The 27,906-nt window shown below is 32.3% G+C and overlaps 4 protein-coding genes, 1 long non-coding RNA gene and 1 pseudogene across 6 annotated transcripts; 2 read left to right on the forward strand and 4 right to left on the reverse strand.

Moving 5' to 3' along the window:
* Positions 1–2,844: 2,844 nt before the first annotated feature.
* Positions 2,845–7,581, reverse strand: LOC104729855 (uncharacterized; annotated as a pseudogene). The gene is made up of 5 exons (XR_758348.3): positions 7,554–7,581; positions 3,798–3,932; positions 3,601–3,686; positions 3,355–3,485; positions 2,845–3,255 (listed from the first exon to the last, which is right to left on the reverse strand). The product of XR_758348.3 is annotated as an uncharacterized LOC104729855 (transcript).
* A 1,309-nt stretch (positions 7,582–8,890) lies between these two features.
* Positions 8,891–10,815, forward strand: LOC104729856 (uncharacterized). Its single transcript, XM_010448879.2, has 4 exons — positions 8,891–9,543; positions 9,892–10,120; positions 10,255–10,379; positions 10,515–10,815. Exons 1-4 carry the CDS (start codon positions 9,190–9,192, stop codon positions 10,602–10,604), a joined length of 798 nt encoding a protein of 265 aa, XP_010447181.1. The 5' UTR covers positions 8,891–9,189; the 3' UTR covers positions 10,605–10,815.
* Positions 10,816–11,003: 188 nt separating this feature from the next.
* LOC104729857 (uncharacterized) lies at positions 11,004–12,888 on the reverse strand. The gene is made up of 2 exons (XM_010448880.2): positions 12,641–12,888; positions 11,004–12,449 (listed from the first exon to the last, which is right to left on the reverse strand). Exon 2 carries the CDS (start codon positions 12,336–12,338, stop codon positions 11,346–11,348), a length of 993 nt encoding a protein of 330 aa, XP_010447182.1. The 5' UTR covers positions 12,339–12,449; positions 12,641–12,888; the 3' UTR covers positions 11,004–11,345.
* Positions 12,889–13,122: 234 nt separating this feature from the next.
* On the reverse strand, positions 13,123–14,180 carry LOC109128049 (small ribosomal subunit protein uS14z/uS14y/uS14x). Its single transcript, XM_019233748.2, has 3 exons — positions 13,998–14,180; positions 13,439–13,538; positions 13,123–13,334 (listed from the first exon to the last, which is right to left on the reverse strand). The coding sequence occupies exons 1-3, from the start codon at positions 14,057–14,059 to the stop codon at positions 13,326–13,328; spliced, it is 171 nt and encodes a 56-aa protein (XP_019089293.1). The 5' UTR covers positions 14,060–14,180; the 3' UTR covers positions 13,123–13,325.
* Positions 14,181–21,593: 7,413 nt separating this feature from the next.
* On the forward strand, positions 21,594–23,381 carry LOC104729858 (transcription factor RSL2-like). The gene is made up of 5 exons (XM_010448881.2): positions 21,594–22,231; positions 22,351–22,653; positions 22,800–22,865; positions 22,979–23,044; positions 23,123–23,381. Exons 1-5 carry the CDS (start codon positions 21,686–21,688, stop codon positions 23,201–23,203), a joined length of 1,062 nt encoding a protein of 353 aa, XP_010447183.1. The 5' UTR covers positions 21,594–21,685; the 3' UTR covers positions 23,204–23,381.
* Positions 23,382–24,735: 1,354 nt separating this feature from the next.
* Positions 24,736–26,810, reverse strand: LOC104729859 (uncharacterized). Its single transcript, XR_015574021.1, has 4 exons — positions 26,453–26,810; positions 26,267–26,364; positions 25,459–25,692; positions 24,736–25,147 (listed from the first exon to the last, which is right to left on the reverse strand). It is a non-coding gene; the product is annotated as an uncharacterized LOC104729859 (long non-coding RNA).
* Positions 26,811–27,906: the final 1,096 nt, after the last annotated feature.

The raw sequence follows: 27,906 nt of genomic DNA on the forward strand, positions 1-27,906 counted from the left end.
TTCCTGAAGTTCAGTACTATTTACAGAAAATGCCACTGACATTAAATATTTAATTAATTCATTTTTTTATAAAAACTAATTGTTATACATAGTAATTGTTAAAGGAACATATGCCATAAATTTTGGTTTAATTATTATAAATAAATTCGAAATGTATTTATAGAAACTAATTAGTTCTACCTAAATTATTAAATAAATAAATATACCTTTTTATATTTTAACACTATTTCAAAAAAATGATTATTTTTATGTTAAACTTAATCAAAATTAAAATATTATGAATCTTTAGATTTATAAATGTTAAAAATGTCATAAAACAGAGTTTATTTCAAAACGGTTTATAGCAACATTAGCATAAATTTTAAATATTATTAATCAAATGCTAGAACATGGGTTAAATTTTAATTAATGTATAAATATAAGGGATAAAGATTTAAAATATACAAAACATTAGTCATATACTCAGATATATATATATATATATAGTTAATCTACTAATCAAATTATTTTTCTTTTCTAAAATAAAATATAACTCCGCGGTGTACCGCGGGGTAAAATTTAGTTTATTACATTATAAAAGGATATTTAGAGTAATAACAATAAACTTTATATTATCTCACTGAGACATGAAATCAATAATCAAATAGATATATTCTGTTGGATATGGACTTTGCCCCAACATTGCTAAAGCCAAAACAGAAGATTCTCAAGAGATTTAGGGTCTGAAGTCATGGATCTGGCCCACCTGGTCGTAGGGGCAAAATCGTCATTTTGCAAAGAGACAGAAGAAGCCCTAGGTCACTGGCCCACTATATATACATGATTATATATTGTTCAAAAAATGAGTCTATGGTGATTGATGTCTTTAAGAGAGAGTGTGACAAAGTAGATGGGTGTGAACTTAATGTTTCATATTCGAATAATCTAACATTTTGTGAGCAAGTGGAGCTGATGAAGAAGACCGATGTGTTAGTGTCACCACACGGTGCACAACTCACTAACTTGTTTCTAATGGATAAAAATAGTAGTGTAATGGAGTTTTTCCCCAAAGGATGGCTTAAGCTTGCAGTGTAATGACCAGCTTGTGTTCCAATGGGGAGCTAATTGGTCAGGGACGAGACACGAAGGCTCTTGGCATGACCCGGTTGGGGAAATATGTCAATTCCCCGATACGGATAGGCGATGTATGTATGTCGATATCTAAGAACGCTATGATTGGATACGATGAGACCTATTTTGGCGAGTGGGGTAAGTTTAGCATAAGAGGTACGAAAGAGATTGTAGAGTGCAGCCACGGTAATAATAGTTCATTAGATGTATGTCATTGATGTTGCTGAGAAACTTGTTTCAATGCAACGAAATTATTTGGCATATGTGAAGATTATCATCAACATAAGCTCACTGAATACATATTGGTCAGTGATAGCTATCAACATAAGATACTTAGCAGTAGAATCTAAAACTGAAGATATAGAAAAGACAATTTTACCACTATAAGCGACATAAAGACCTTTCGGAGCTGAGAAGACTGGTGGTCATATCCTCCTGTGTAAATAAGTTTCTTTGCTAAGAATCAGATCTGGCGAGCAAGTCTTTGTTTGGGGAATGTCTGTAACGCTTGATGAGGAATCATCAAATGGTTTTCTCCAGTTACTGCTCTCAGTCACATTCTTGCTTTCATTTGCTTGATCATTCTTGTTGGATACTCCACAATGAGGCGGTTCACTTTTGGAACTAGCTGGAAGAATACTTGGATCATGACCTTTGTGGAGATTGTAAAGAAATTCTAAGATGTATCTACTACGCTTAAGTGAAGCTTCCTTCGCAGGAAACCAATTCCTAATGCAGAAAATAAGTTAAACCATCCCATTCATATAAATGTTTCTCGGTGGAGTGCTTTCATATCATAAGAATAATGAAGATCTTCGCACAAGTTGAATTATTTACACAAGTAAAACAATAAAGACTCCATAGTGAACGTAAACAAGATTCTAAAAGATTCTATCAATTTTCTAAAACAATAATTTCCAGAACTTGATAAGATTCTCAAATGCATGTTTCAATAGTCAGTCTTAAGTTTAAGGAAATAGTAAGCTAAAAATCTGTATGTCAGATGCAACTTCATCACTTACAAAAATTTGCTGATCTTGTGATAAAGGATGCATTGAATTTAGCAGGAGCTTGAGCCACAAGAAGGTCCAAATAGTGGAGCAAAAAGAGGCCACCAGTCAAACGAATTCTCTTGCTGAGGGAGCTGAATTTTCTCAAATGAAGCAATAGCATCAGAAAAGCCACTGAAGAAATTCACATTGGAAATATCATTTGACTCCACTAGAATAGTAACATGGAATTTCGAAGATAACGTAACAACCAAAACTGATATGATATGTTAGACACAAACAAAAGCTCATAAAAATGCATCTATAGCACGAATACAAGTAGGAATACTATATACACTAAGATAATCTGGAACAGGGGTTTTACGACATCATGACAGGACCATAATAGTTTTGACATGCGACTTCTATCTTAGCTCAAGATAACTTTATCCTTGTTAGGAAGCTACCTCAAGTGAGATGGACTCCATATCTGGAGCTCTTGAGAAATCAATAGTTGTGTTTCAAAGAGACTTACAACTGCATGCGGATCAGAAGCAGGATTTGTGGCAATTACCGGTTCAACCGTTCAAACCATGAAATTGTCTATCCGGTTCGATTTTTTTTTGACAATCCGGTTTAATCACAGATTAGCTTGTGATGAACGTTTGCCCAATCTGTAAATCAGAGGCACTGGTTTTGGAGAAGAGAAAGGTATAGGAAGAAGAATGGCTATCATCTAATCTTATTAAGTGAACTTCACACACTCAAAATTGTAAATCTTGTTCCAGTTCCTTCTGTGTTCTCGCAAGAAGTTGAAAAACTCTCTGTTGTTGCTATTCTTCAACTGTTGGTAAACATTTGTTACATAACCAAAGTCTCGTCCGTAGATGTGACTTGCACATGCCGCTTTGTAACTCATCATCTCCCAGTCTCCTATTAACATACCGTTTTTTATTTCTGTCTCGAGCATTCCTGGGGAGAAATGGCGGTTCAGCCACCACTTAGCCCGAAGAGCCCATAATGTATTGGCGAACATTTGTGGTTGTCGGGTTGTATCGGACAGAATATGTTTGTTGGTTCCAAATTTCAGGCTCAGGAAAAGAAGCTTCTACATGCAATGCTAGCATTTCGATTAGCGACTCTTTACTATACTCATCTGCAGGTAATTAAAACAGAACATATGGTCTTATTAACAAGTTAGGCAGGATTCAAGGTCTTAAGGCTAAAAGGTGTTTGATGGATTGATCTTAAGTACCTTCCATGCACATTCCAATAAGCTTCTTAAGGGTAGTTACACAACTAGGATCAATCTTTAAGATATCTTCATAGGATTTTGCAAGCATGTCGCTGTTACGACGAAATTTCTCCATCATTAGGGCCTTAATCCTACAGTTGACCAAAAGAACCAAAACCCACTTCACAAAATCATCTGTTTACATAATCTAAATTCCTAAGGCGGGTGCATATACTAGATAAGAGAATGAAAAATATATCTTTGTACCTGAAAGGTTTTATGTCATGTACCTTCTTGCACATCTCCTCGACCATTTTCATCGCTTCATCTACATGACCTCCAAATAACAGAAGCTAGAAAAGTAAAAAACAAACATCAAATTAGTGCGAGACATTCCAGCTTTAAGGGATGAACATGAGGACAATATGAGACACGTAGGCAAAAATAGTTAAATCAGTTTTTACATGTACAAGTGGATGTAATGCAGCTAAAGATACAATGAGGCGGGGGCTGTAGAGTTTGCCGCATATATTTGACAGCTTCCTTATAATAAGTATCATTGACAATCTTGATGGATCCCTCGTGTACAGTTTTATATTCTTATTATTCAAACCAAAATAGAGATATACACACAAACCCGTCTTGGGCGTGTGTAGCTATTGAGTTTTCTTATACAGTATTATAATGTGAATGATTCAAAATATTTATAATGAAAATATGGTTGGAAATATACACTGAACAAAATAGACGTTACTTCAATTTGTTATTTGATATTTTCAGTCAATCAATACACAATGTGTGTGACATATCTGTGTAAAATGAAACATTTCTTTTGTCCATATATTTTTTTACAAAATTTAGATTTATAAATTAAAAGAATTCAGATTACATGTGTAGTACTCTTCAAAGCCGGAGAAGTTTCCTATTTACTAATGTATAATTTACTATTGATTTTTCGTTAATGATGATACAAAATAGTTGTAAAACAAACTAGTTTAATATGTATAACTAGATTAGGACCCGCAGTATACCGCAGGGCAAAATTATTTATAACAAAAATATTTAAATTATAAGTTGTATTTATTGGTTATATATGTTATAGTTATATAATAATTGTTAAATAAAGTATATAATACCGCAATATAATTATTTTTTTACATAATATTTATTCAATCAATTTAATTAAATATGTCTTTTCTCTGATACCGACAGTGTTAACAAAATAATGAAATGATGTTTTACCACTGTTACACCGAATTAATGATATTTTTTAATTTATATAAATATCGATAAAACCCGTCCCGCTATATAACCCCGTCCCGAGATATTTTAACTCACACTATATCATCTTAATTTTTTATATTTATTGTGTATCTACAGTATAATATTTATCATATTTAACCTTTTAAAAATCTTTAAAATAAAGAACCGGAATAAACCAAATAAAAGTTTTTAAAGTTTGAATGACTCATAAATCAAGCTTTCTACTCATTTGTATTCGGAATCATTTTGGTCTTTTTTATAGTATGACTCTGAACCACTGCCCAATTCTTTTAGACAATGTGGGATATTGTACCCGTATTTTTTTATTTATCTATTGAGTAATATATGTCCGTTTTAAAATTTTTGTATTACATCATATGCAGGAAAAAATCACAAATTTTTATTAACTAAATGTATTATAGTATAATTCAAGATAATTTAAATATAAATTCAAATAAAAATGAAAAGGAATCATATACAGTATTTACGTTTGAATGAGGTAGAAAGATTTCCTTATTTTTTTAAATCTTACCTATAATTAATTTTGAAGTTTTGGTAACTAATATTAAAGTCAATGCATTAAATGTAAAAACTTTCCAAAAAGTAATTTTGAGCAAAAACTGCTGCAAAAATACTAGTATAGATTTACTTATTGATGGTGTATATTTTGGAAAGTTAGATGTTTGTTGTTTATCTTTTTATTTTACTAACTCTAACTCTGTTTCGTAATGATAAAAGGAAAATATCTTAGTTAAAATAGGAAAATACGTACATGTTTTTGGAAATATACTCAATGAGGAGGTAATTAGGAATGAGAGATAATTCCACCATCTATTTATCTCTATATATATAGAATAATAATAAAGATCATCTTCTAACTTGATAAGAAAACTTTAAACCAAACACGAGTGAAAAAGGTGATCGATAACCATGAATGATGGAGAAGAGCCACCGATGAAAAGACTTAGAAGAAGTCCTATTATGCTTCCTGATGATGTGTTTTTTTCAAATATGGTTTTCCTAAACTAAAAATATTCATTTCAATAAATTAGATTATGATTTTACTTATTAATTTTGTGGCATCAAAGAAGCTAAATTTTCGGTTGGGTATTGTTGCCATATCCAAATATTATAATTTTCTTGTTTGGTCTATTGATTAAGATTTGAGTAATTAATTTAATAGTTATTCGATTTAAAAAAAAAAATTGTTTTAATTATAATGGCATGTTTGTAAATAATTATCAATTTGAAGCCTTATTTGCTAAAGTTGCTGTGAAAATAATAATATAGATTTTCAAGATTGTGTGTGTGATATCAAAGGGCAGACCGGAGCGGACTTGTCACTTAACGAGTTTTGAAAATAAACCGAACTTCAAAATAAAAATCAAACCGAACCGTGGTTTATGTTTCTTATTTTATTTTATTTGTTGGGTTTTCTCCTTTTAAAATTGGGTTGTGTTGTGATGTCTTTGAACACCACATCAAACCACAGTTGGGTTGCAATAACAAAGCGCCTTCTTTCTTAAGCAAGAGTTATGTTGCCGAAAGAGAAAGGCCGATTGAGACTCTTTTACGTTTCTTGTTAATACTAATGACAATTGACAAACAATGACCCACTTTCGTCTAGGACGTTGATAGTATGGTTTTTGAGCATGTATGAGCCTCTAGCTATTGTTTTCTTATAATGTGAATGATACAAAACTTAAAAACGAAAATAACCTCTTGATATAGAATATTTGGTTAGAACAAATATCCTTTGAGTATATCGTTTGATATTTCTTTCACTAATGAGGCATGTGGTTCTGATATTTTATTCTTTCTTTGTTGCGAGAGAATAAAATTTGGTGGTGCTCTGTAGTAACTATGTTTTATGTATTTGCCATTAACTCTGTATCGTTCATTAACTCAACTTTCAAAAGTACGTTGTACAAAAGTTGTAATGAAATCACTACAAAAAAATAATGGTTTTACATCATTTTATTTAATTTGTTTGTATCAATTTTTAAATGATGGTAAAATAATTTGCATTATTTAAATAAATGATTTACATTTTGTTGATGCAAATAATTTATATCGATTGAAATAAATATTTGTTTCAATTACTGAATTAATGTTCATTTACATCACTTATAAAAAATGTTGTAAATATTATATCATTTTTACTAAATTGATATAAAATATTTGCATCATTTATCAAAACTAATGTCAAATAATATCATTTGTAAAAACATGATGTTAAAATCGAAATTATAATAAATTATATTAAAATAATTTTTTCTGTAATATAATATTTAATTATTTATATTTCAATCATATTTGATAATTTATAGTATATATTATTTCTACTATATTTATGGTGGAGCCCACAATTAGTTGTTATCTCCACTAAACTTAAGAAGTGGCAAGATTTATATTTATAGTAGATAATCTTTCACCATTCACTGAGAAGTGGTCGATGTGGGATTGTAAAAATCCTTCCCTAACTACCAACAAAAAAATAAAGTTTTTATTGACAAATAGAAAATAAGTAATTGTTTTAAGATATTAATTCTTTCCTTTATTTTTTATTTACAATAAATAAATAAGTAACAGTATTAGAAATTATATAATGTAAAACAATTTACATAAGTGATTTTTAATTCTCGCTAGTGTAAATTAACATCAGTTTTTATTGATGTAAATTTTGTATCATATTAAAAAGTGATTTTAATAAAAATTGATATATTCATCAATTATCTAAATGATGTGAATCTATAATTTATATCATTTTTTTAAAAAACTGATACAAATAAATAAAAGTTAAATCAATTTTATTTAATTGATGTCAAATTAATTAATTAAAACATTACTTAAATAACTGATGCTAAATCATATTTATTTGTTTTATTTTTAAATAAGTAATTTAAAACAACATTACTTAATTTTGTGATACAATTTAAGTGATACAATACACTCACTTTTTTGTATTGAATGTTCCATTAACATCTTTTTATTTCGTTAACACCCAATCAGAAAATCTTGTGAATGCCAAGGAATATTAGCTAGTGAGAGAAACTTGTGTAAAAAATTAGTCTTCTAATCTGTTAGATGGTTTTTTATTGTTTCTTGCAAATTAAGGGGGGTGTATTCAAATTGACATTTCTAGTGATTTATATAAAATTTACAAATCCTATGTTATTAAATCATGGATTTTAAAAAATCTCCTGAAATCAACTGTTATTGAACTGATGATTTAAAAAACTACTGTTATTCAAACCAGTTTGTGGATTTGGATTTTAATAATTTGTAGGAATTTTGGAGTATTTGAAAGGGATTTGTTTAGTTAAAAATACAGAAATTCAAATCTCATGGTTTTAGGTGGGATTTGAAAGAATTTCACCATAAATCATATCAACTTCCCTAAAATCTATCAAAATTCTAAATTTTCTAAATCCCATAAAATTTTCCAAAATCAAGGTTTCAATACACCCCCTAAGTATGATTTGGGTGTTACTACTTCCTTTACTTACTCCGTAGATTGATTTGGTTTTTTTTTTTGTTAATCTCTAGTTTCCGTGTTTTACTTAACAAAATGTGTTTTAAAATGAATGATTATTTTGTTCATATACTTAAATTTCCTATTAAAAGTAAAAATATACTTTAAGTATATATGTGCCATCTACACATCATTTACCTCTTTTATGTGAGTTTTTGTCGCAAGTATGATATTAGTTTTGGTGTGTGTGTAGTCAAACATCTGTAGCACAATTGGTTTATTCCCCCTAGATTGACTCCCCTAACCACAGTTCGATTCCCCCCTAGTACACCAAAACAAAATTTTAGTTGATCAAAAAAAAAGTTTAGGTGTGTGTGTTTGTGGCATACTGGCATCATTTGCTAATACTTAAATTTTTAGAATCAACCAAAAAATGCCGACATAAAAGAGAAAAGAATCTTCCGAAAGTAAACAAAAGAACAGAGAAAAGAATCTTCCAACAATCTAACGTAATTTATTGACTACATTTTAAAATTAAAGAGTTCACAAAAAGTGGCTCAAAGCCAGAACTTGGGACACGAACGCAACACGTGGCTCCTATTAAAGGTTAGCGTCACTGAGTTAAGTTGTACGTGTCAGAAACGATGACGTCGACACTAACCAATGTGAACAAGACGTTTAGACCAACCCTAGAACACCACAGAACAGAAACAATTTGGTCTTTGACCGACCCGTCCACCTTTTCCGGTCACACGCCTAACAACTAATTGTTATTGGTTAATTACTTATTTTTTACTACTTTGTTTTCTCTAATAATTTGGTTGGCTTTTTAGTTTATTGAGTGTTGTTAGTAAAAAACAAATAATAACACTAATCAACACAATAGCCTTCGTAAAAGATTCAATTATTTGAAATAAATTATAATCCCTTCTGAGTCTTTAAATTGCAAAATTAATTCTGAATTTCAATTCTTTTTTAGTATTTATTTTTGGGCACTTAAAAAAAAAAAACAGAGCTCTGTGTTGTGTTTGGCTTCTCCACCGCCGTTATATATAAAAACCCTTTCCTCTGAACCCCCAAAACTCTCGGAGTCGGAGCCATCATAACATACACGGACAATGACCGGCGCATTGTTTAGAAACGCTGCCAACGACGCAGCTCGGATCTTTCGATTACAGAGAACAGCGGCGACGAATCCTTTCGGAAAGCTTGATCCTTTACCGATAGGAGGAGACGTCCGACGGCGGTTGCAGTCTAGACCTTATTTTCGTACACCTCAGTTCTTCGGGAAAGCAAAAAAGGAAACATCAGGTGTCTCTGGTTTCTGCTCTTCCTCGTCTTCTTCTTCTTCTTCGACCGTCTCTACTGCTGGATTCATCGGTTGGTATTTGAGTATGGTGAAATCTCGGCCGGTTTTTACCAAATCCGTCACTTCTTCGCTTATTTACATCGCCGCCGACTTGTCTTCTCAGGTAGTTTCCTAACTTTTTATTCAAAAATCAGAAGCTATAAATAAATGCATAGTTTACTAGTTGATGTTATATGTTCTGTGTTTATGTTCTTCGAGTCAAAGACTTAATTTTGATCTTGGTTGATTCAGTCTTAAGATTTTATTGTGTGTTTCTAACAAACTGTAATAGTAGAAGTGAGTGTATCTCCTTGGTGCTTTAGAGATTTGAGATAGGAGAAAGATTAGTTTGATTCTCAGTAACGTGTCATAAGGGGATGGAGTTAATGTGAATTGAGTTGTTAGATTTGTTTGTGTTTCTTTGTTGATAAATGTGACTTAGAGCTGGTGTTTATGTTTGATGTTTCAACAGACAATACCGCAAGATTCTGTTGACTCTTATGATTTGGTAAGAACAGCAAGGATGGCAGGTTATGGGTTACTAATCTTAGGTCCTACACTTCATTATTGGTTCAACCTCATGTCAAGACTGTTTCCAAAGCGAGATTTGATCACAACGTTTAAGAAAATGGCCATGGGACAGGCGGTCTACGGCCCTGCCATGAATGTTGTTTTCTTCTCATCTAATGCAGCCTTACAGGGTAAACTTTTTTAACTGTAGTTGACAAATCTTGTGGGTTGATATAGAACAGTTTGTTTGATGTTATGTTACATTGTTTCTCTAGGCTTGTCTTGCAGACATCAAAGTCTGACTTTTTTTCAATTAATTTTTCAGGTGAAAACGGTTCTGAGATAGTTGCTAGATTGAAGAGGGACCTACTTCCCACGATGTTAAACGGTGTCATCTATTGGCCTTTGTGTGATTTTGTTACATTCAGGTTCTGCCCTGTTCATTTACAGGTATGTATGCTTTGATTACTTCAATTTTCATTTTCATTTTGGGGACTCACTTTGATTTACCTTTTTGCTTCATTTCTCTTGGTTATTAACTCAATTCTGGTTTCTTTGTTTTTTGTTTTTTGTTTTTGTCTACAGCCTCTTGTGAGCAACTCGTTTTCGTATCTATGGACAATCTACATAACTTACATGGCAAGCCGTGCGAAGCCAACTGCCATTACAAGTTGAAACAGCTCTCTTGGGAGCACACAATTTTCTCTACTCGGGGGATTCGATTATGTAATCTAGAAAATGAAGAAATAGAGCTCAGAAGCTTTTTACTAAAAGAAGCACAGCATTCTTTGATTCCTCTCTGCAGATCTCAGTGTCAAACTAAAATGTAAAGCATTTGGACATGTCTTGCACTCCTTAAGATATTTAACACAAAGTCTTTTCTTCATTGATTTTTGTTACATGAGTAAGGCAAACAAGGAAAGAGTAAACTACAACAAATGCTATGTATGAGGAAGCAAAAAGTAGAGAGTCAAAGCTGGTGCTATATTTAGTGTTATTGATATATGAAGAATCCTTGTGTTCCTTCCTCATGGTGACAAGACAATTGGCAATATCCACACAAAGCAAAAAAAATTGGCTTACTTCTTTTTTGCTTTCATTATTAATTTTGTTACATGAGAGAGAGCAAACAAAGAAAAATATACGAGAGAAAAACAAATCAGCTAAACAAATGGCGTTTACTTCGAAACCTCTACTACTTAATCTCACTTCTATTTGTAAAGAACTTGTACAACACCAAGAAGACCCACCTTTCTTCTCTTCATAGCTTCTTCCAATAAAACTTGAAACATCTCAGTAACTTTTTTCAACAGCGCAAACCAAACCAGAACACTCTCTCCAAAAACCCAAATTCCAGGTTCAATGGAGTAAAATCAAATGCTATGTATCAAAACTATGGTGTTTGTTGCTAACTCTTTACTTTTCTGAAGAACGGGAACAGATCTTCTCCATATGTATAGGCCAATCTTCTCCAAGAATCTGAGGATTCAACTCCATACCAGCACAAAAATCTGACATCGACACATATGAAAGCCTTCTGCTTTGCTGTGTATACTGGTAATTCATCTCTCTTACCCGTTGTTCATTCCCACATCTAGTATTAGCCAAACTCAAACAAGGCTGTATCAGTCTTCTCATAAACGCATCCAATCCGCTATTAAGAAGACTAACAGAGTCCATAGTTACCTTTATCCCTTCCATCTCCAATCTCCTCTCCAACCGACTCCTCAACGTTCTTGTATCAGGTAGTTCACCAATGCTCTGACAAGTCTTGAAACTACTGCTACACATAGATACATTGGAAATAGACTTTCTAGTAGCACCATTCCTCCTAAGACTCATGGAAACACCAAGCGGAGCAGTAACAGGACTCTTGCTCTGGACACTTGGACTTCCTGCTAATTGTTCAACCTCTTCTCCTTCCTCCACAGATGCAACTTCAACAGGAGGTCTACTTCCAAGAGAAAGCAATTCAGTAGCACTTTGTGCCTTGGACATAGACTCCTCGTTTGTAGTAGTTAGACTATAATGAGGCTTCCCAAGTGGACTCGGCCTGTCTCTGAACTTCGAATCACCATAAAGTTTCTGGCTTTGATTGTTCTTCGTATTCACATTACCAAATCTAACAAAGCTGCCACCTTTCTTGGTAAATCTTGAAGGTGGAGACTTGGCAACACTAGCATTCTTGATGATGGAACGTAATAGACGGTTATGGAGATGGATGTGTTGTCTACCGATGGACTTGATAAAGAACTTGTCGAATTCAGATTTGGTGATCTTCAAAGCGAAGAATCTTCTGAGCTGATGGAAGTAACTCTCAGCTCTTTGATGCCCAAATTCTCGGAAGATAAGGGATTTAATCTCTAACGTATCTAACCGGGATGAACCTTGAGCTGCTTCTGATCCCATTCTTCAACAATTTTAAACTAAACCCCTTAATACCACATCTGTAAAGTTTCAATTTTTAAGATCCTAGATTCTCTTCTGAACCTTAAAAACCTCAATTTTTTCAACACATACCTGAAAAAATCGGATTTTTAGAACGAATTGAAGTAACGAAACAATCAATTGTGAATTAGGAATTCAGAAGTTGAAAGAAGGGAATTAGAATTAAGAAATCAAGCATCGCAATTAGTAGCGAGAGGAGGTCATCTCGCGAGAATGGGAGAATCAAAGGGTGAAGAAGATAGATGAGTAGAGAATAAACTTACCCAGTTCAAAAAGGCTTCACCTTTGTGCTGCCCTAAAGGCAAAGAGGGACTTTTGTTTAGTTCCCTCGTTTCATCATCTCATGTTCGCTTCTTCTTTTGTTCGTCTTCTTACGCGAGAGAGAAGAAACTGAAGAACCTGTTTGGACTACGAACAGACCCACACGTGCGTTTAAATGAAAAAAAACAAAAATAGCTTCAAACTGTAATTTTGTTAAATAACTTTGTTTTCAGGATTTGATTATGTTAATAATTTTGTTTCATAAATTTCCCATTTAATATGTGTCATATAAGTGGTAAATTGGCATTCCTTAACTGTGGACAGCTGTATAGTTTTTTTTTTTTTTTTTATCTTTGATTCACATTGCTACTAGAGTCATTATCTACAGTGATTCAACACATTTGCAAAATTCAGTGTTACAATGGTTCATAGAGCGGTAAAGCCAGCACGACCAACAGTAATATCAACACACAATTCAAAAAGGTAAAAGAGAAAACTCAAAATTTATATATGAGAAGCAATTGTGGAACAAGATTGGGCTATAAAACAAAAGAAGACAAAAGATTCAACAGCTCAAAAGCTTTATCAAAATAGTTCAACATTTATCAAATCCATTACAATATCTAAAGCTTGAAAGTTGAAAACCCCAACCAAATAATTGCTTCTGCGTAACACCATTAGACTTCTTTAACGGTACTGCACACAAAGGAAAACAAAACAAGATGAGTTAGTAAAACATTCCAAAGAGAATGAGACACACAATAAATGAAAGATCATATCAACCGTAATATATAACATACCTTGATGAAACCGATTTCCTTGGCGTTGCTACGGAAGCACTGTCTGCAGCAGTTGAGACCATACTTGCGGATTAACCCATGCGAGTTTCCACACACACGGCTACACAAACAACAACAACATCCCAACCCTTTTCATTAGATACCTCAAACATAATCAACACCATAAACCATGACTCAGTAAACATGGCAGAACGAAACAACCAACACAGGGTACTAATCTCATAACACAAAAGCAAACTGATGTGGTTTACAAACACATGTAACTGCTGAACCAACCAATTTAAGATAAAAAAAGCATCATGACATTATTTGTTAAATCATTCAAGCAAACAAGTTTGGCTATTTCGAATCAAGTGTTATAAAACAACATCAACATGAAGACAGTAACAGAACATCAAAAGTAAACAGCATTCAATAATGAAATCTATGCGATATGAATAAGATTACAATCTAAAACCAAACACCAGTTTAATCAAACCAATACGAGCAATAGAAGACCAGATTCAGGATAGAGAAACACGAATCTGAGTCTCAAGAGTTAGAAAGAATATGAGATTACCAGGTACGGGATCCAGGCCCGTATTTTTTGGGATGTGAGTTCCACACGTTCGAGTGACCCATGATTTCTCAGAAGCTGCAAGCTAGAAGACGACGACGAGCGGCGAGAAGACAAACAACACTCTATAGAAATTGAAAACCCTAATTTTCGTAGTTAGTTTATATATAAGTTGCGAGTGGAACCAAAAACAAAGAAATTATTGGGCCGTATAGTATAGGCCCACTCTTGATTTGTAGAAGATTTAAGTAGCGATAGAGAAGTCCACTACAAATTTCTCAGAATTATTCATCCATTTTGTAGTTACCATAGTTTTTTTTTTAGATATCGGACTTGAATGTAGATCATATGAATTGTGAGATTTTACAGAATAAATTTTACAAAATAATCAAAAAATCTTAACTTATGATGTTGGTTTTTTTTCATAAATCAAATTATCTTTTTGTCATCCAAAACATATAGCAAAGTCTCAAATGTTACAATATGAACATACTCTTGACTCTTGAGTAGTGATAAGAAACTAGGAATAATAATCTCAATATATATTTCACCCGTAAAAAGACTTTTCTATTTTATATTAAGAAAATACTTCCCAACCATATAATGTGGGAAGATTTCAGTAAAGTTGTCAAACTATTTATGATTGGTCCTAAACGATTACAAATCTTTTTATTTTGTTTTAAAAAACCAAAAACTGTCAAAGTATGAGAAGAAGAAGTTAAGAAAACGACAGAGAAATATATAACGGACGAGGAACAGTCACATATATCAAGCTTTGGTGCCAAATGATATTAAAATAAAAATAATAAATACAAAATTACAAATACACTATGCAAGTAAGAATTATTATTTCTGAGTTTTTTTTTTGTGTGAATTTGATTATTTGATTAATACACCTTATTTTTCTGCATTACCTGTTAACATCAGAAATTAAAACAATAAATATTTTAAAATTTCTTGAACAAAAGTCAATTTCTAATTTAATAGGTGATAAAAAAACAAAGTCAATTGTAATTTAATAGGTTACAAAAACCCAATGTCAAAAGTATAGAACGAATTGCTGAAGAATATCCAAAGTGAACCATATTATTTTTTCGTATATGCATATTTTTCATGTATTTGGTTTTTAGAAGTTAATCTCTTCATTTATTTATCAAGAAAATGCTGTCAAGAACTCAAGATCCAAAATAGACATTTTTAAAAGACATTTAAAAGTAACTGGAAATGGAAAGAAAAATATAATATTTGTGTCAAATAAGTAAATAACTGTACTAAATGTATCTGGAATGTCACAATCTATTACTAAACTAATTACTTAAAATCATGTCAGGATTATTAAAAATAATGTCTGTTCTTTCATTATGAAAAAAAATCTCTTAAGAACAAACCTAAATTTTAGATATTGGACTAATTGATGGGTTAACTGGATCAAACTAATAACTCATTAGAAAATAATAATTGATGGATTGATGGGTTAACTGGTAAAAATAGCTACATTAATATACACAATTTGGAGATTAACTGCGTTTTGATCCGAGATTCACCTGGGGAAAAATGAATATATATCATATATTTCTCTGCTCTATGATATTTGGTCAAAAATTTATTCTAATGTATATATTCATATTTCTAAATGCATTCAATAATGTTAGTTTTACTTGTTGTCTATAGACTATTGTTGCCATATTGTTTTTTGTCCTACATCAATCAATGCACCAAACGTCGAAGTCAATAAAATGGAAGAAGACGAATGCACGAGGCGGACGCAAACCGTAACAAACGTTTTAATATGAAATTAAAAAGATTCTGAAATAATCGTATACTTTTATATCATCAAATCAGGAAACCATATAGAAAGAAGAGAAGAGTTAAAAATAAAGTATATATAATTAGGTGGTCTAGTATTTGCAAAAAGGGTGGTCGTATAATGACAATTATTATATAGAGTAACGAATAAAGACATTCTCTTCACCTACCAATCGTCATCCGAATCAAATTTAATAAAGATACATCAAATAATTGCCTCTTATTGCTAATTGTAAACAGAGAGATTAGTTTGTATCTCTTTGCAAATTTTCTTTCAATCTATTTAGGTGTTCAAACGATAATTATTAGTAGATGTTAGTGTTTTTTTAAAGAGCGAACTTTATATAAAACGGTAAGATCAGACGAAAAAATCACATTTTTTCTAAGAAGTGGTCAACTACTTGGTTCAAGAGACTCCGGTTTTATTGACATTTTGCGCCTGTATAAACATTTGGAGCTTATTTACTCCAGTATCATCCATAACGCTGCAGCCAATCAGCCATATATTCATCAGTTAACATATGTGATTTTCCGATGATTCGATATTGGTTTGCGTTTATCCTTTTTCTAATATATGCGTGTGGTTTGCGTCTACGTCTATAAATATTTGTTTCGACAAAAAATCTACGTCGATATTTAAAGTGTCTGTTGCACACACAAATATATATATTTAAAGTGTCTATAACACATATTGTTTAATAGTTATTTTGGTTAAGTACTTGTTAATTTAATATGAACAATGATGCTGAGGAATATCCGACACACGTTGCACCTTGATCTCTAATTATATGTTTGGTAGGATTCTTTTAGTTCATTTACCTTATTATCGTAATGACCTCATAATATACTAACTTCCAAACTTGGAGATTTCACTAATGACCTCATAATATACTAACTTCTGTTAAATAGTGTTGTTTTGCATCTGTAGTAATAGGAAAGGACAACGAGCTAATTAAAAGCGTTATACTGTATATAATAACTGTATAAGAATGATTGTTGGCAACAAAACAAAACTAGCTATAAGAATGAGTTGATGGCTATTTTTTCACCATTTCACTTTATATACGTTGGAGGTAGTAAAAGTTTTCATACGCAATATAATTATAAAAAAAAAAGTAAACCAATCCGATGACCGGGTCAAAAGATATGTCGACATTCAGGAAATAAAAAAAGAAGCTGGATAGACACCTAGTTTGACACCGGCAATGATTAACGTTTCTTAAGACTCAAGAGGTTCAGTGATGTTGTGTATAAGATTTCCAATGTGTATTATGAATATATTTCACATTTGTACAGTATCTAACTCTGGGCGGGTTACTCTCGTCGTACGTTAAGTTAACTATGACATATGATGCCTAATTATATAGATGTGACGGACTTTGGTATATTATCCGATATGTGAATTATATTCTTGATCATAGTTCATAGACTAACCGTTGCACACAACAAGAAAGAAAAAAGTAGACTAGTCTTGCCGCATTTTGGTGATTTGGATGTATAACGATTAGACATAATGTGTAAGTATTTGAGACAGTATTATAGTAGCTTTCATTCTTCCTCTGGTTTTAAAATATAAAGCATTTGAGAAGTCTGATTTATAAACTCATGTCTGGTTGCATGTTTAAACATTTTCTTTCATAAAAATTTGTTCTCTGCTATTTGTAGTCAAGATAAGGATTAATGTCATTTAATGCTTCCCTGTTTTACAAAGATTTAGAGTCTTTCACACATAATAAACTCCTACTTTAAATATACAAAATATATATATTAATATATTTTAAAGTGATTCTTAACTTTACAAAATTACATCGTATAATTACACACATAATTAGCCTTGTTATTGTAAAAATTATCTGATTTTTTTTACAAATATTTATGAAACAAAATATAAGAGTAAATGATACTGCAAGATAAACAATGGAAAAAAAATTCTTCATAACTGGAAAAGACAAAGCTGTTAGATTAATTTTATTCTTCCAATTAATTTTCGGTATTAGTTCTCTAGAATTAATTATCGATAAAATAGTACTACTAAACACAAGAACAAGAAGAAATAACTAGGTTTAAAATTACAAAATAGCGTCCATGTTAACTGAAACGACAATGTTTTGATGAATTAAAAAGTGGTCGATTGTTTGGCTTTATGTTTTTAAAAAAAAGTTCTTGAGGGGGCATCAAATTGCCAGCTAACTACCCAACAAATAAATTGTAACTAATAAAGCATAATAATAATACTTTTTCCAGAAAGAAAAAAAATACTTGTTTGATATGCAATAATGTTTGGTCGTGCGGGCAAGGATTGCTTTTATAAAGTAATCTCCCCAAAAATACTGAGTAAATAGTTCAAAGCAATTTGATTTTAATCTAATCATTAGTATAAGAAAATTTCAGATCTGATTACCCGATTTGGTCTTTCGAGCTGTTCACAGATTTTATTCAACGGAATCCAGGAAAAAAAAAACGAAATACATAAATTTATGCAACCTATTGTAATGTACATGTATTAAATGATATTGAACATACATACTCATTTGAACAAAAAAAGAAAGAAAGAACATACATACTCAATCTCATAGATCAATTTACGAAACTCTGTCAGTTTCTTATTAATATGTACTTCTAAATATTTCTTATCCTTTTTGGGATTTTGCATATCCTTAACTTTTCATTCCACTTTGATAACATTATGCATTACTGCATAAATTCACACACATATATGATACTGAGTTTATACAGTAAGGTTTATATATATATATATATATTGTTGTCTCTTAGTATTGCGTAAAGCAGACACTTAGCTGTCTAGCTTAACTAAAGATCGGGTTTACCTTGAATTGATTAAGTGTACGTAATTGTATACAATTCAGTTATGCATAAGGGTCGATATTAATTTGGGTTTTTTTTTTTGTTATTTTAATGACGTCATTTAGCTCCCAAACAGTCACCCAAAAGCTCATATAACCTCTTTGGCGATTCCTGCATACTCCTAAGAGGTTAAGTTAGAGATTTTAATTAGGATATTAACGATTATAATCTTCTTAGGAAACTGTCATATATTCACCTTAGCTATTTAAAAAACAAACCAACTTTAGCTCATGTCCAATAGTGTGCTTTAGGTAATTAACTTATTTAGGAACGTTTTCTTATATGATTTTATCATGGGGGAAAATAGTTCAAATAGTTTCTGGGTCCAAATTTCACAAAACTACTTATGTGAACATGCATATGAGATTTTTTTTTTAATCGTTTCTCTACAAAAATATTTAGGAAGAGATGGTGAAAAATAGATTTTTTCTGAGTAAATTGTCACAAATAGTCTGCTGACGTAAATCACATATTAAATATTACACCATTGTTATCAGGGCCGGCTCAAACTTTTCTTGCACCTTGTGCCAAAAAAAAAAATTTCTTAATGTAAAGGTCTTATTTGTAGATTTTCAGAATTTTGGGGTTTTTTTGTCAAAATATGAAACATTAAAGAGCCTAAAAACCTTATAATTTTATCCAAAATATTGTGACATGGTGCAAAAGCACTCCTTGCACCTCTCCAGCGCCGGGCCTGATTGTTATAACTGTAGTTGTGGAGAATATACTGTAATTCATGAAATATGGTGGACAGTGTTCCATTTACACAAGAATGTTATTTTTAATCCACTTTTGTAATAGTACTTAAAATTTTACTTTCTCGAATCTCATAACAACAGATTAAAATTTATGTGGGGTTTGAAAAGAGACATTAACTGAAAGAGAGTGTGTTTTTTTTTCCTTCCTTATAATAAGAATGGCTTATGAGCTTTTGGACTTTCCACGCGCACGATCTGCCGGCCGTCCAGTGGTTGACTCAACCTAATCAATTATTACTCTATTTAGTTAATCCAAATAACTCACAGTTTCAATTCCTTTTTCTCTCGTTTTAAAAACATTATTATGACACAAAAACTGTCACGTTCAACAACCAGGTCTCTTGATTCTCCACTTCACATCTCTCTCTCTCTCTCTCTCTCTCTCTCTCTCTCTCTCTCTCTCTCTCTCTCTCTCTCTCTCTCTCTCTCTCTCTCCAACTCATAAACCCTCTTGTCTGCTGCAAAGTTATTTATCCTTGGAACTTGACAACTTAAGCAAAAAAAATGAACTCTCGATATGTTTAGATAATATATAATGAATTACTTTTGATGTGATCAATGTTCTATGTGTACAAAAAACTGTCTAAATTAGTTGGAAGAGCTTTTAGTTACTTGATTGCATTTATAAATTAGATTGAGAATTCTTAGAGTTTCATTATAAGCACTATATTAAATGAAAAGGATAGTAGGAACAAATAAATATCATAAGAACAAAAGCAAAAAAAAATACGTAGCTAAACTTAATTTATTAATTACAATTATGCGAAGCCATGGCAGTTTTTAAATCACTATTACACGCTTTCCAAAATGTAGCTTCTAATTTTGCATCAACTTGACCTAAAAGTGAATTGCGCTTATTGTCGAAATATTCTGTTCTTTATTCTATTGCAGTTTTGATATATACTCCATAATATAAAACATACAATTGGCAAGTATTGTCAGGAGGATACCCAAATTGACAAACGCAATCATTTTCTCTCGTACTAATCCACCAATATTGATTGGTTCAAGGTTAGTTTAACATGATTTAAATCATCGATAGACGAGAATCATATATGTAGCCGTCTAGCTCCATAGAGTTAGATTATGCATGATTTTAAATCATTCGGGAAAACACAGCTGACAACAAACATATAAAAAAACAAAAAATGTAAAAGTAGAAAAGAGATATGTACATATTTCTCTATCTTTCCTAATGTTTAGGAATAGGTAATTCTAGTTATATAGTTTGTTTTCTTTAGTAATCGTATAGGCAACTACGTGTATCTACATATCTTTGCAGGGAATATATAATTATCTCCACTATTTTTTAGACTCAAAAGTTTATCGATTATTTGTTAGTTTTGTAAAGTGAAAATTATTTAATACGTTGTATATATCATTATGCAGAATTTTTTATTAAGATATAATACACCTATATTTTATCGATAAAATAGGAATATTCTGAAGATATGTAGAATATTGGAGAAAAAAACTACTTTACTATTAAAATAAGGAAAAAATCTTATATCATGGCAGGTTGAACTGTATGGGAACCGAACTATATATGTCCTTCGAGGGAAAGTAAATGTTCATAGGTATCATATATATTGTAGTTTTTTGAAAGTGAACCAACACTTTTAATTGTATTCAATCGATATTATACTCAACATTAAAACTCAAGGGATTGACGCAGTTAGAAAGCACATGGGGTCTTACTATAGTCGAATGCATTAGTAAAACGGAAACCTAATGCATGCTAACTAAAATATATTCGACATCGCGAAGTCGAGAAATCTAATGAGCTCCTCCATATTTTATCCCAAAGATGTTGTGAATACCAACCACAACATCATGTCTCACCATTTTTCATATTGGTCATGAATTAATATATCAACCAACTATAGTTTTTAATAAAAAAAACCTTATACTTAACATATAGTATATGTTAAGCAATGAACAAACGGAAATGCAGAGTCATATACGACAAACGGAAATATATAACTTATGTTTGATGACCAAGTTGTAGAGCCCACAATAATTAGCTGTCAATATCTAATGGTATCCCCAGACTTGGTTATTTATAAATTTAAATTAGAAAGATGATTGTAACTGGTGTCATTTGTGTTGACATTTATCCACTAACTCTCATGTTCTCTATATATACTTCCCAACTCTTCTCCATCATTCCCTCACTTCTCACAAGACTTCCAACACACACAAAAAAAAAAAAACTAACATTCTTAATTAAGACTAATCTCTTAATTAACCATAAAAAGAAAAATGGAAGCCATGGGAGAATGGAGCAACAACCTCGGAGGAATGTACACTTATGCAACCGAGGAGGCCGATTTCATGAACCAACTCCTCGCCTCCTATGATCATCCTGGCACAGGCTCATCCTCTGGCACAGCCGGTGGTGACCACCAAGGCTTGTATTGGAACCTTGGTTCTCAACAAAACCACCTTAGCCTGGTGTCCGAGGCCGGTAGCTTCTGCTTCTCTCAGGAGAGCAGCAGCTACAGCGCTGGGAACAGTGGATACTACACCTTGGTTCCACCCGCGGCGGAAGATAACCAAAATGAGACAATGAACTTTGGGATGGAAGATGTGACCATCAATACTAACTCTTACCTTGTTGGTGAGGAGACAAGTGAGTGCGAAGTTGAGAAATACTCTTCTGGAAAGACTATTTTGCCTTTGGAAACCGTAGTGGAGAACCGCAATGATGAGGAAAGCTTGTTGCAATCTGAGATGTCTGTGACTACTACTGATCATCAAAAATCCCTCACCGGCTCCAAAAAGAGATCCCGCGCCACATCTAACGACGTAAGTCCTTTATCGGTTTTAAGTCCCTAGATAACCCATTGTCAAGTTAGAGAGACAAAATTAATTAGATAGTTCTTAATTAGTTGCCTAATATATAAACGGTTTCACTATGGACACAGAAAAACAAGAGAGCAAGAGTGAATAAGAAAGGACAAAAGAGCATAGATATAAGTGGGGATAACAATGGAGGAGAAGGGGAAGAAGGAGAGAAGTTGAAGAAAAAAAAGAATGGGGCAATGATGAGCAGACAGAACTCAAGCACCACTTTCTGTTCGGAGGAAGAATCGAACTATGCTGATCAAGACGGTGGAGGAGAAGACTCCTCTTCCAAAGAAGAAGATCCCTCAAAGGCCCTCAACCTCAATGGCAAAACAAGAGCCAGTCGTGGTGCAGCCACCGACCCTCAAAGCCTTTACGCAAGGGTAATTTATTATTATTATTTCTTAACTAGAAAGTTTATAAATTTCCCAAATAGTTTTTTTCTTTACCACAATAAAATGTCAAAAATTAAAATTATGTTTCTTTTGTGTAATATATAATTAATCCGAGTGTTCTTTTTGTCTTGCAGAAAAGAAGAGAAAGGATTAACGAGAGACTAAGGATCTTACAAAATCTCGTCCCTAATGGAACAAAGGTAAAAAAAAATCATGCAAACGTTAAACGTGCATGCTTTACATGCAATTTTACTTTACAATAATTTTTTAATAAAGAATTCTTAACAAAGATAATTTCTCAAATACGTAACAGGTTGATATCAGTACGATGCTTGAGGAAGCTGTTCATTATGTCAAATTTTTGCAGCTCCAAATTAAGGTATGCAAATAAACTTTTTTGTACATTCATGCATGTGTTATGTATATGAAAATGATCTAACTAATATTTCGCATGCAGTTATTGAGCTCTGATGATCTATGGATGTATGCGCCGATTGCTTTCAACGGAATGGACATTGGTCTCAGCTCACCGAGATGAATTAAGCACATTTGTGATTTTAGTTGGATTTTTTTTCTTATATATACCCAATTAAAAAATGTAATATTCTTTTCCTTTTTAAATATTCTCCGCCTTCGGACGAGTTCGATTATAATTTCTCGTACGATCGATGTTCAATATGAGAGAAATGGAGAGTCACATTCGATTTTTTTACATACTTTCTTTTTGTCTCACATTCCAATTCTTATGATCATCTTTTCAATTGAGTTATAAGCGATAGTTTCATCACTTTTTAGATATTGATGTTTCTTGTTTTCGGGGTTATCTATTCATACATTTATTTACGTCTGATTGTCTTCAACTCAATGTGTGCTCCACCATTTATTTAATATGATGTTGTCAAAATACCTAACGAATGAAGAGGTATAAACTGACGTTTGGCAAATATTTGAATATGTGCGCATAACTCTACAATGGAAGTATGTAACTTAGATTAAAGAAATATTCCATATAATTTAATTTAGTCAAATTATTTAGTGTACGACATTTTGATTTCATATTTTACTGTTGAAATATCTACTGTGTGATATTTACTATTCGAGCTGTATTTTCGTTTTTTTTCCTTGACGTTAAGTTCATTCCATAGAAAATTACAACGAAATTTGTCTAGGATTAAAAACCTACTTTTACACAAAAAGCTGTGATGTGAAAACAAAATGCACAATTAATCAAAGCACTCACTCCACGAACATTTGTAATAAGGATGAAGTATGGCAACTTCTGAACTTCGGCCGCAAAATTAAATGTTCATTCTCACACGTATTCATGAATAATTAAGACCAATTCATTGTTATGTATTGTTTATTATTTACAATCGAATATTTCAGTTGATTTCCCACAGTCGGATTTTTGTAAATAAAATATAATTGTTCCCATGCAATTAGCTGTGTTTAGACCATCTTATTATATATATAATAATAAAAAAAAAAATAATTATACCTTGCCAAAGAGTTCGAATATATGATATAAAAAGATATTGAATGAGTTTTTTAAATTTCTATATAGTAGCACAAAATATATTAAAGTGATAGAATAGCATATCCAACTTTTTCCACTAGAATATAATCGCAATCAATCATATTCATGGCAACCAATATCAGATATTTGATTTTATTTCTACTTAATTATAATTATTGAAAAATTAATACAACTATTATACAACTTTAGTCTATTCAAACTTTAAACGGCTAACTTGAAAAGTTTGTTTCTTTTTGCAATTTGTACTACATCTTATTTGTATCTTAGTTTTTATTTACCAGTTTTAGTTGTATTAGACCATCTTTACTCCAGTAACTCAATAGAGTTACTCAGATATAAACTAATCATATATTTAATACTAAACTAATTAAAGCAATCCACATAGAACCTAAGCAAAATCTTCCTTCCACTAGAGAACCCCAACACACCATTGCTTAAGTCAAAACAGAGAAGGTTTTTTGTTTGTTGCAGCAAAAGAACAGAGCATAGAGAGATTAGAGAAAATAGTAGAGAAGAAGATGGGAGCACACACATTTAACAAGTTCAGTAGTGTCAATGTGACACCACCTACATCTCGCCGAGACTCTTGCTCGGAATCCACTATAAGAAGAAACACAGATACAAATTACAAGTGTCTCACTCATCACTCACTCATGAACACTCTTTGTATCAACCTATGTTCTAATGAAAAAAACACTCCCCAAAGCTAAAGCTATTACATGTTTTCGCTCACCCTTCTAGCTACATTGTGTGCTACATAATGCGGCTCCATATGGTTCCAACTCTCTCTCACGACCTCATCTTCAATTTACTTGAATCATATGCAGAAAGAACAGAATCATCTTGGCTTCTAACCTGAAGCACTTTGATTCAACTTGTAGTGAATCTCACTAACAGATTATACCATTGTAGACTCACCACAATAACCTGTTTAAACAACAGGAACTAGAACAGAACCCCTGCTCAACCATCTTGTTAAAAACAGAACACACTAGTAGCTTGAAAACTCACTACTAGCAACCATTAACATATCTCTTATCAGCAAAATGCTGATTAAAATTAAGAAACAAGATCAGATGGTTGTTACATAATATGAATAAATATACAGGAGAGGAGATCACGAGAATAAGTAGTTAGACTCACATCTCAAGAAATTGCAGGATGAGATTTATTGACTGAGATTTATGAGTTCATTCCAAGAGAGAACTCTATTTTTATGGATGAGAACATGTCCAGGATTGGGATGAGAGATTTACCGTCGGAGGAAGAGCAAGAAGATGAATGGACCGAGTCAGCGAGTTTCTTCCGAGTGGACGGTTGGGATGAGACCAAGTGAGACTTCATGTGACCACCACCAAGTGCTCTGCCATTACAGAAACTCTTGGAACAGAGCTTGCATTTGTGTTTGTTCTGCATTTTTTTGCCAAAGAGAACAAGAACCTGTGCCCACATTGTTATTTCCCTACCTCGTCCTTAACATCATACTCGTCCTGTCAAACAAACCAAACACATGAACATTTACTACTGCATACGAAACAAATCTGTTTGTTTGTTTTACAAAGAACTGACTAGAACTAAGAGCAATGAAACCAAATGAAACTCATTCAATCCAGGACACCTAAATTAAAGACATGCAACTCTTCCATGGTTCAATGTAGATACCCTACACGACATTTTCAGTTTCAGAAGTATCAAGTTGCAAACTTCAGCCACCATAAGCTATATAAACAAACCCCACTTTTTCATAACTCCCCTATAAAAAAACAGAGATATCTTCCACGGTTCATCACCATCCCATTTATGGATGGCTTGTCACAAAAACTTGTTGGCTGCAGGGTAAAAAGTTGATCAGTTTAACAAATAAAGTCCAATGTTCATAATATCCAGATTTATCATGTTAGAGATATCAATATTATTTCTTCAATTCTAGCCAACTCAGTAGTGATACAATGTCCTACTTTCAGTCTTAGGCGGCTAGCTACAATACTTGCGTCTTAGAACTAAGTTTCGAATGTGATGAAGCATATTAAAACAAACTTTTTACCAGCAAAAACCAGTGCTCACCTCAGGAGAAACCATAGGTGCATTGAGTGCAGTAGCAGCAAGCTCTCGTCCTCCATTCAGAGCTCCAACAACAGCTTCAGATCAGTGCTAACTCCTTTCTGTCAATTAAAAAAAAAACGTTAAACGATCACAGTGACCCGAGAACGATACCCAATACGAAACTGATCAGAATCTTCAAAGAATCACCGTTGATCTCAATTCCTGAAGTATAAGAGAAGGTATTATAAGAAGAAGAAACCGGAGATGAAGCCGCCGGAGGCTGAGACGGAGGAGGTTCAACGGCGGGAAGGTGATGGTTATATTGATCGAGCATCCAAATCGAGTAGATTATGATCGATACACCGATGAAAGTTTGGAGAAAATTCAGGATCTTGAGAACAGAAGCGAACGAGATATGACAGTAATTGTGATTGGAAGTCGAAAACAAATCGGTGTCATATACCAAAACCCTCGAGTTTAATCGATTTTTCTGCATTTAAGGTGAATCGACGATGGATTCGCCGTTAACCTCGAGAGAGATAAGAGAAAGGGTCGGGAAAGAGAGAGAAGAAAATGAAAAAAAAAAGGATTTATATTTTTCCGGAAACCAACCAAAATTTGACACGTGCCGTTTCTTATGGGTTGCTTCCGTTCCCTCCTGGAGCTGCGATTCTCTGATTATAGACCATATTATAGGATTTTTTAATTTTTTTTGGGACAGAAATATGAGAGTAACCTATAGAGTACTCCCCAGTAGAGATGCTCTTACTATTTCTTGACCGCCTTAAAAATGTATACCACACCATGAGTTTTTGTTTACCAATCGAAGCCACTAAAGTAAATTTTTTTTTTTTTTTTTTTTGTTAAACCACTAAAAGTAAATTGTTGCAACAAAAATTAAACAAACTAGTGCCCTATTTAATACAAGTTAAACTATATTATAATAGGTAGTATAGTTCAATTAGGACACATAGATTGATAGATATAAGTTATATCAATATAACAAATACATATGTTAGTTGCAAAATCGTAAAATTGACTATAAGAAGTTGTGAAATTGACGTGATAGTTATTAAAATAGGTTTTGACTTTGGCTTTTGGTCACATCTTAAATTACGGGTTGACTTTAGGTTCATGGTACTCTTGTATTCTTTTATTGTTTTGTCAACCGGTTGAATTATGTTTTGATGGTAACAGCTACAGAAAATTGTAAGTTTTTTGATTACTTTTTTTCTTTTACAATATATATATATATATATATATATATATATATATTTATTTATTTATTTATACATTAGTGAGAAGTAAGAACAAGTCTTAATGTTTTTCTCATATCCTACAATTTGATTATTCAAGAAAGTTAAAATAAAGTGTAGAAATATTATATAAAGATCGGTCGATTATGTAAGTTATACAATTTCATAGTTTGACACCAAAGCCCACAAATGACGACTGTTTCTACCTCTGTAGTCTATACTTTACTCATATCGTTTTTTTTTTCCAAGTTCTACATATATATATATATATATATATTTATTAATTTGGAATAATAAGCTCAATTCGATAAATAACAATTACAAGAATCAATCAAATAATTTTTGAAATGACAGTTCATAAAAACCCCTTCCATATTCATAAGAAACAAATATATCTGGCTACAT

This window comes from Camelina sativa, chromosome 12, assembly GCF_030686135.1.
Source record: "Camelina sativa cultivar CO46 ecotype springtype chromosome 12, ASM3068613v1".
NCBI classification, from domain to species: Eukaryota; Viridiplantae; Streptophyta; class Magnoliopsida; order Brassicales; family Brassicaceae; genus Camelina; species Camelina sativa.

What these genes read in the sequence shown, in the direction of transcription:
- LOC104729857 (XM_010448880.2), bottom strand. Translation starts at nt 12,338, where the DNA reads ATGGGATCAGAAGCAGCTCAAGGTTCATCCCGGTTAGATACGTTAGAG.
- LOC109128049 (XM_019233748.2), bottom strand. Translation starts at nt 14,059, where the DNA reads ATGGGTCACTCGAACGTGTGGAACTCACATCCCAAAAAATACGGGCCT. An exon ending in GGGCCTGGATCCCGTACCTG is followed by an intron (nt 13,539 to 13,997) that starts GTAATCTCATAT and finishes TTGTTTGTGTAG; the next exon opens with CCGTGTGTGTGGAAACTCGC.
- LOC104729856 (XM_010448879.2), top strand. Translation starts at nt 9,190, where the DNA reads ATGACCGGCGCATTGTTTAGAAACGCTGCCAACGACGCAGCTCGGATC. An exon ending in CCGCCGACTTGTCTTCTCAG is followed by an intron (nt 9,544 to 9,891) that starts GTAGTTTCCTAA and finishes ATGTTTCAACAG; the next exon opens with ACAATACCGCAAGATTCTGT. An exon ending in ATCTAATGCAGCCTTACAGG is followed by an intron (nt 10,121 to 10,254) that starts GTAAACTTTTTT and finishes TTAATTTTTCAG; the next exon opens with GTGAAAACGGTTCTGAGATA.
- LOC104729858 (XM_010448881.2), top strand. Translation starts at nt 21,686, where the DNA reads ATGGAAGCCATGGGAGAATGGAGCAACAACCTCGGAGGAATGTACACT. An exon ending in CCCGCGCCACATCTAACGAC is followed by an intron (nt 22,232 to 22,350) that starts GTAAGTCCTTTA and finishes CTATGGACACAG; the next exon opens with AAAAACAAGAGAGCAAGAGT. An exon ending in TCGTCCCTAATGGAACAAAG is followed by an intron (nt 22,866 to 22,978) that starts GTAAAAAAAAAT and finishes AATACGTAACAG; the next exon opens with GTTGATATCAGTACGATGCT.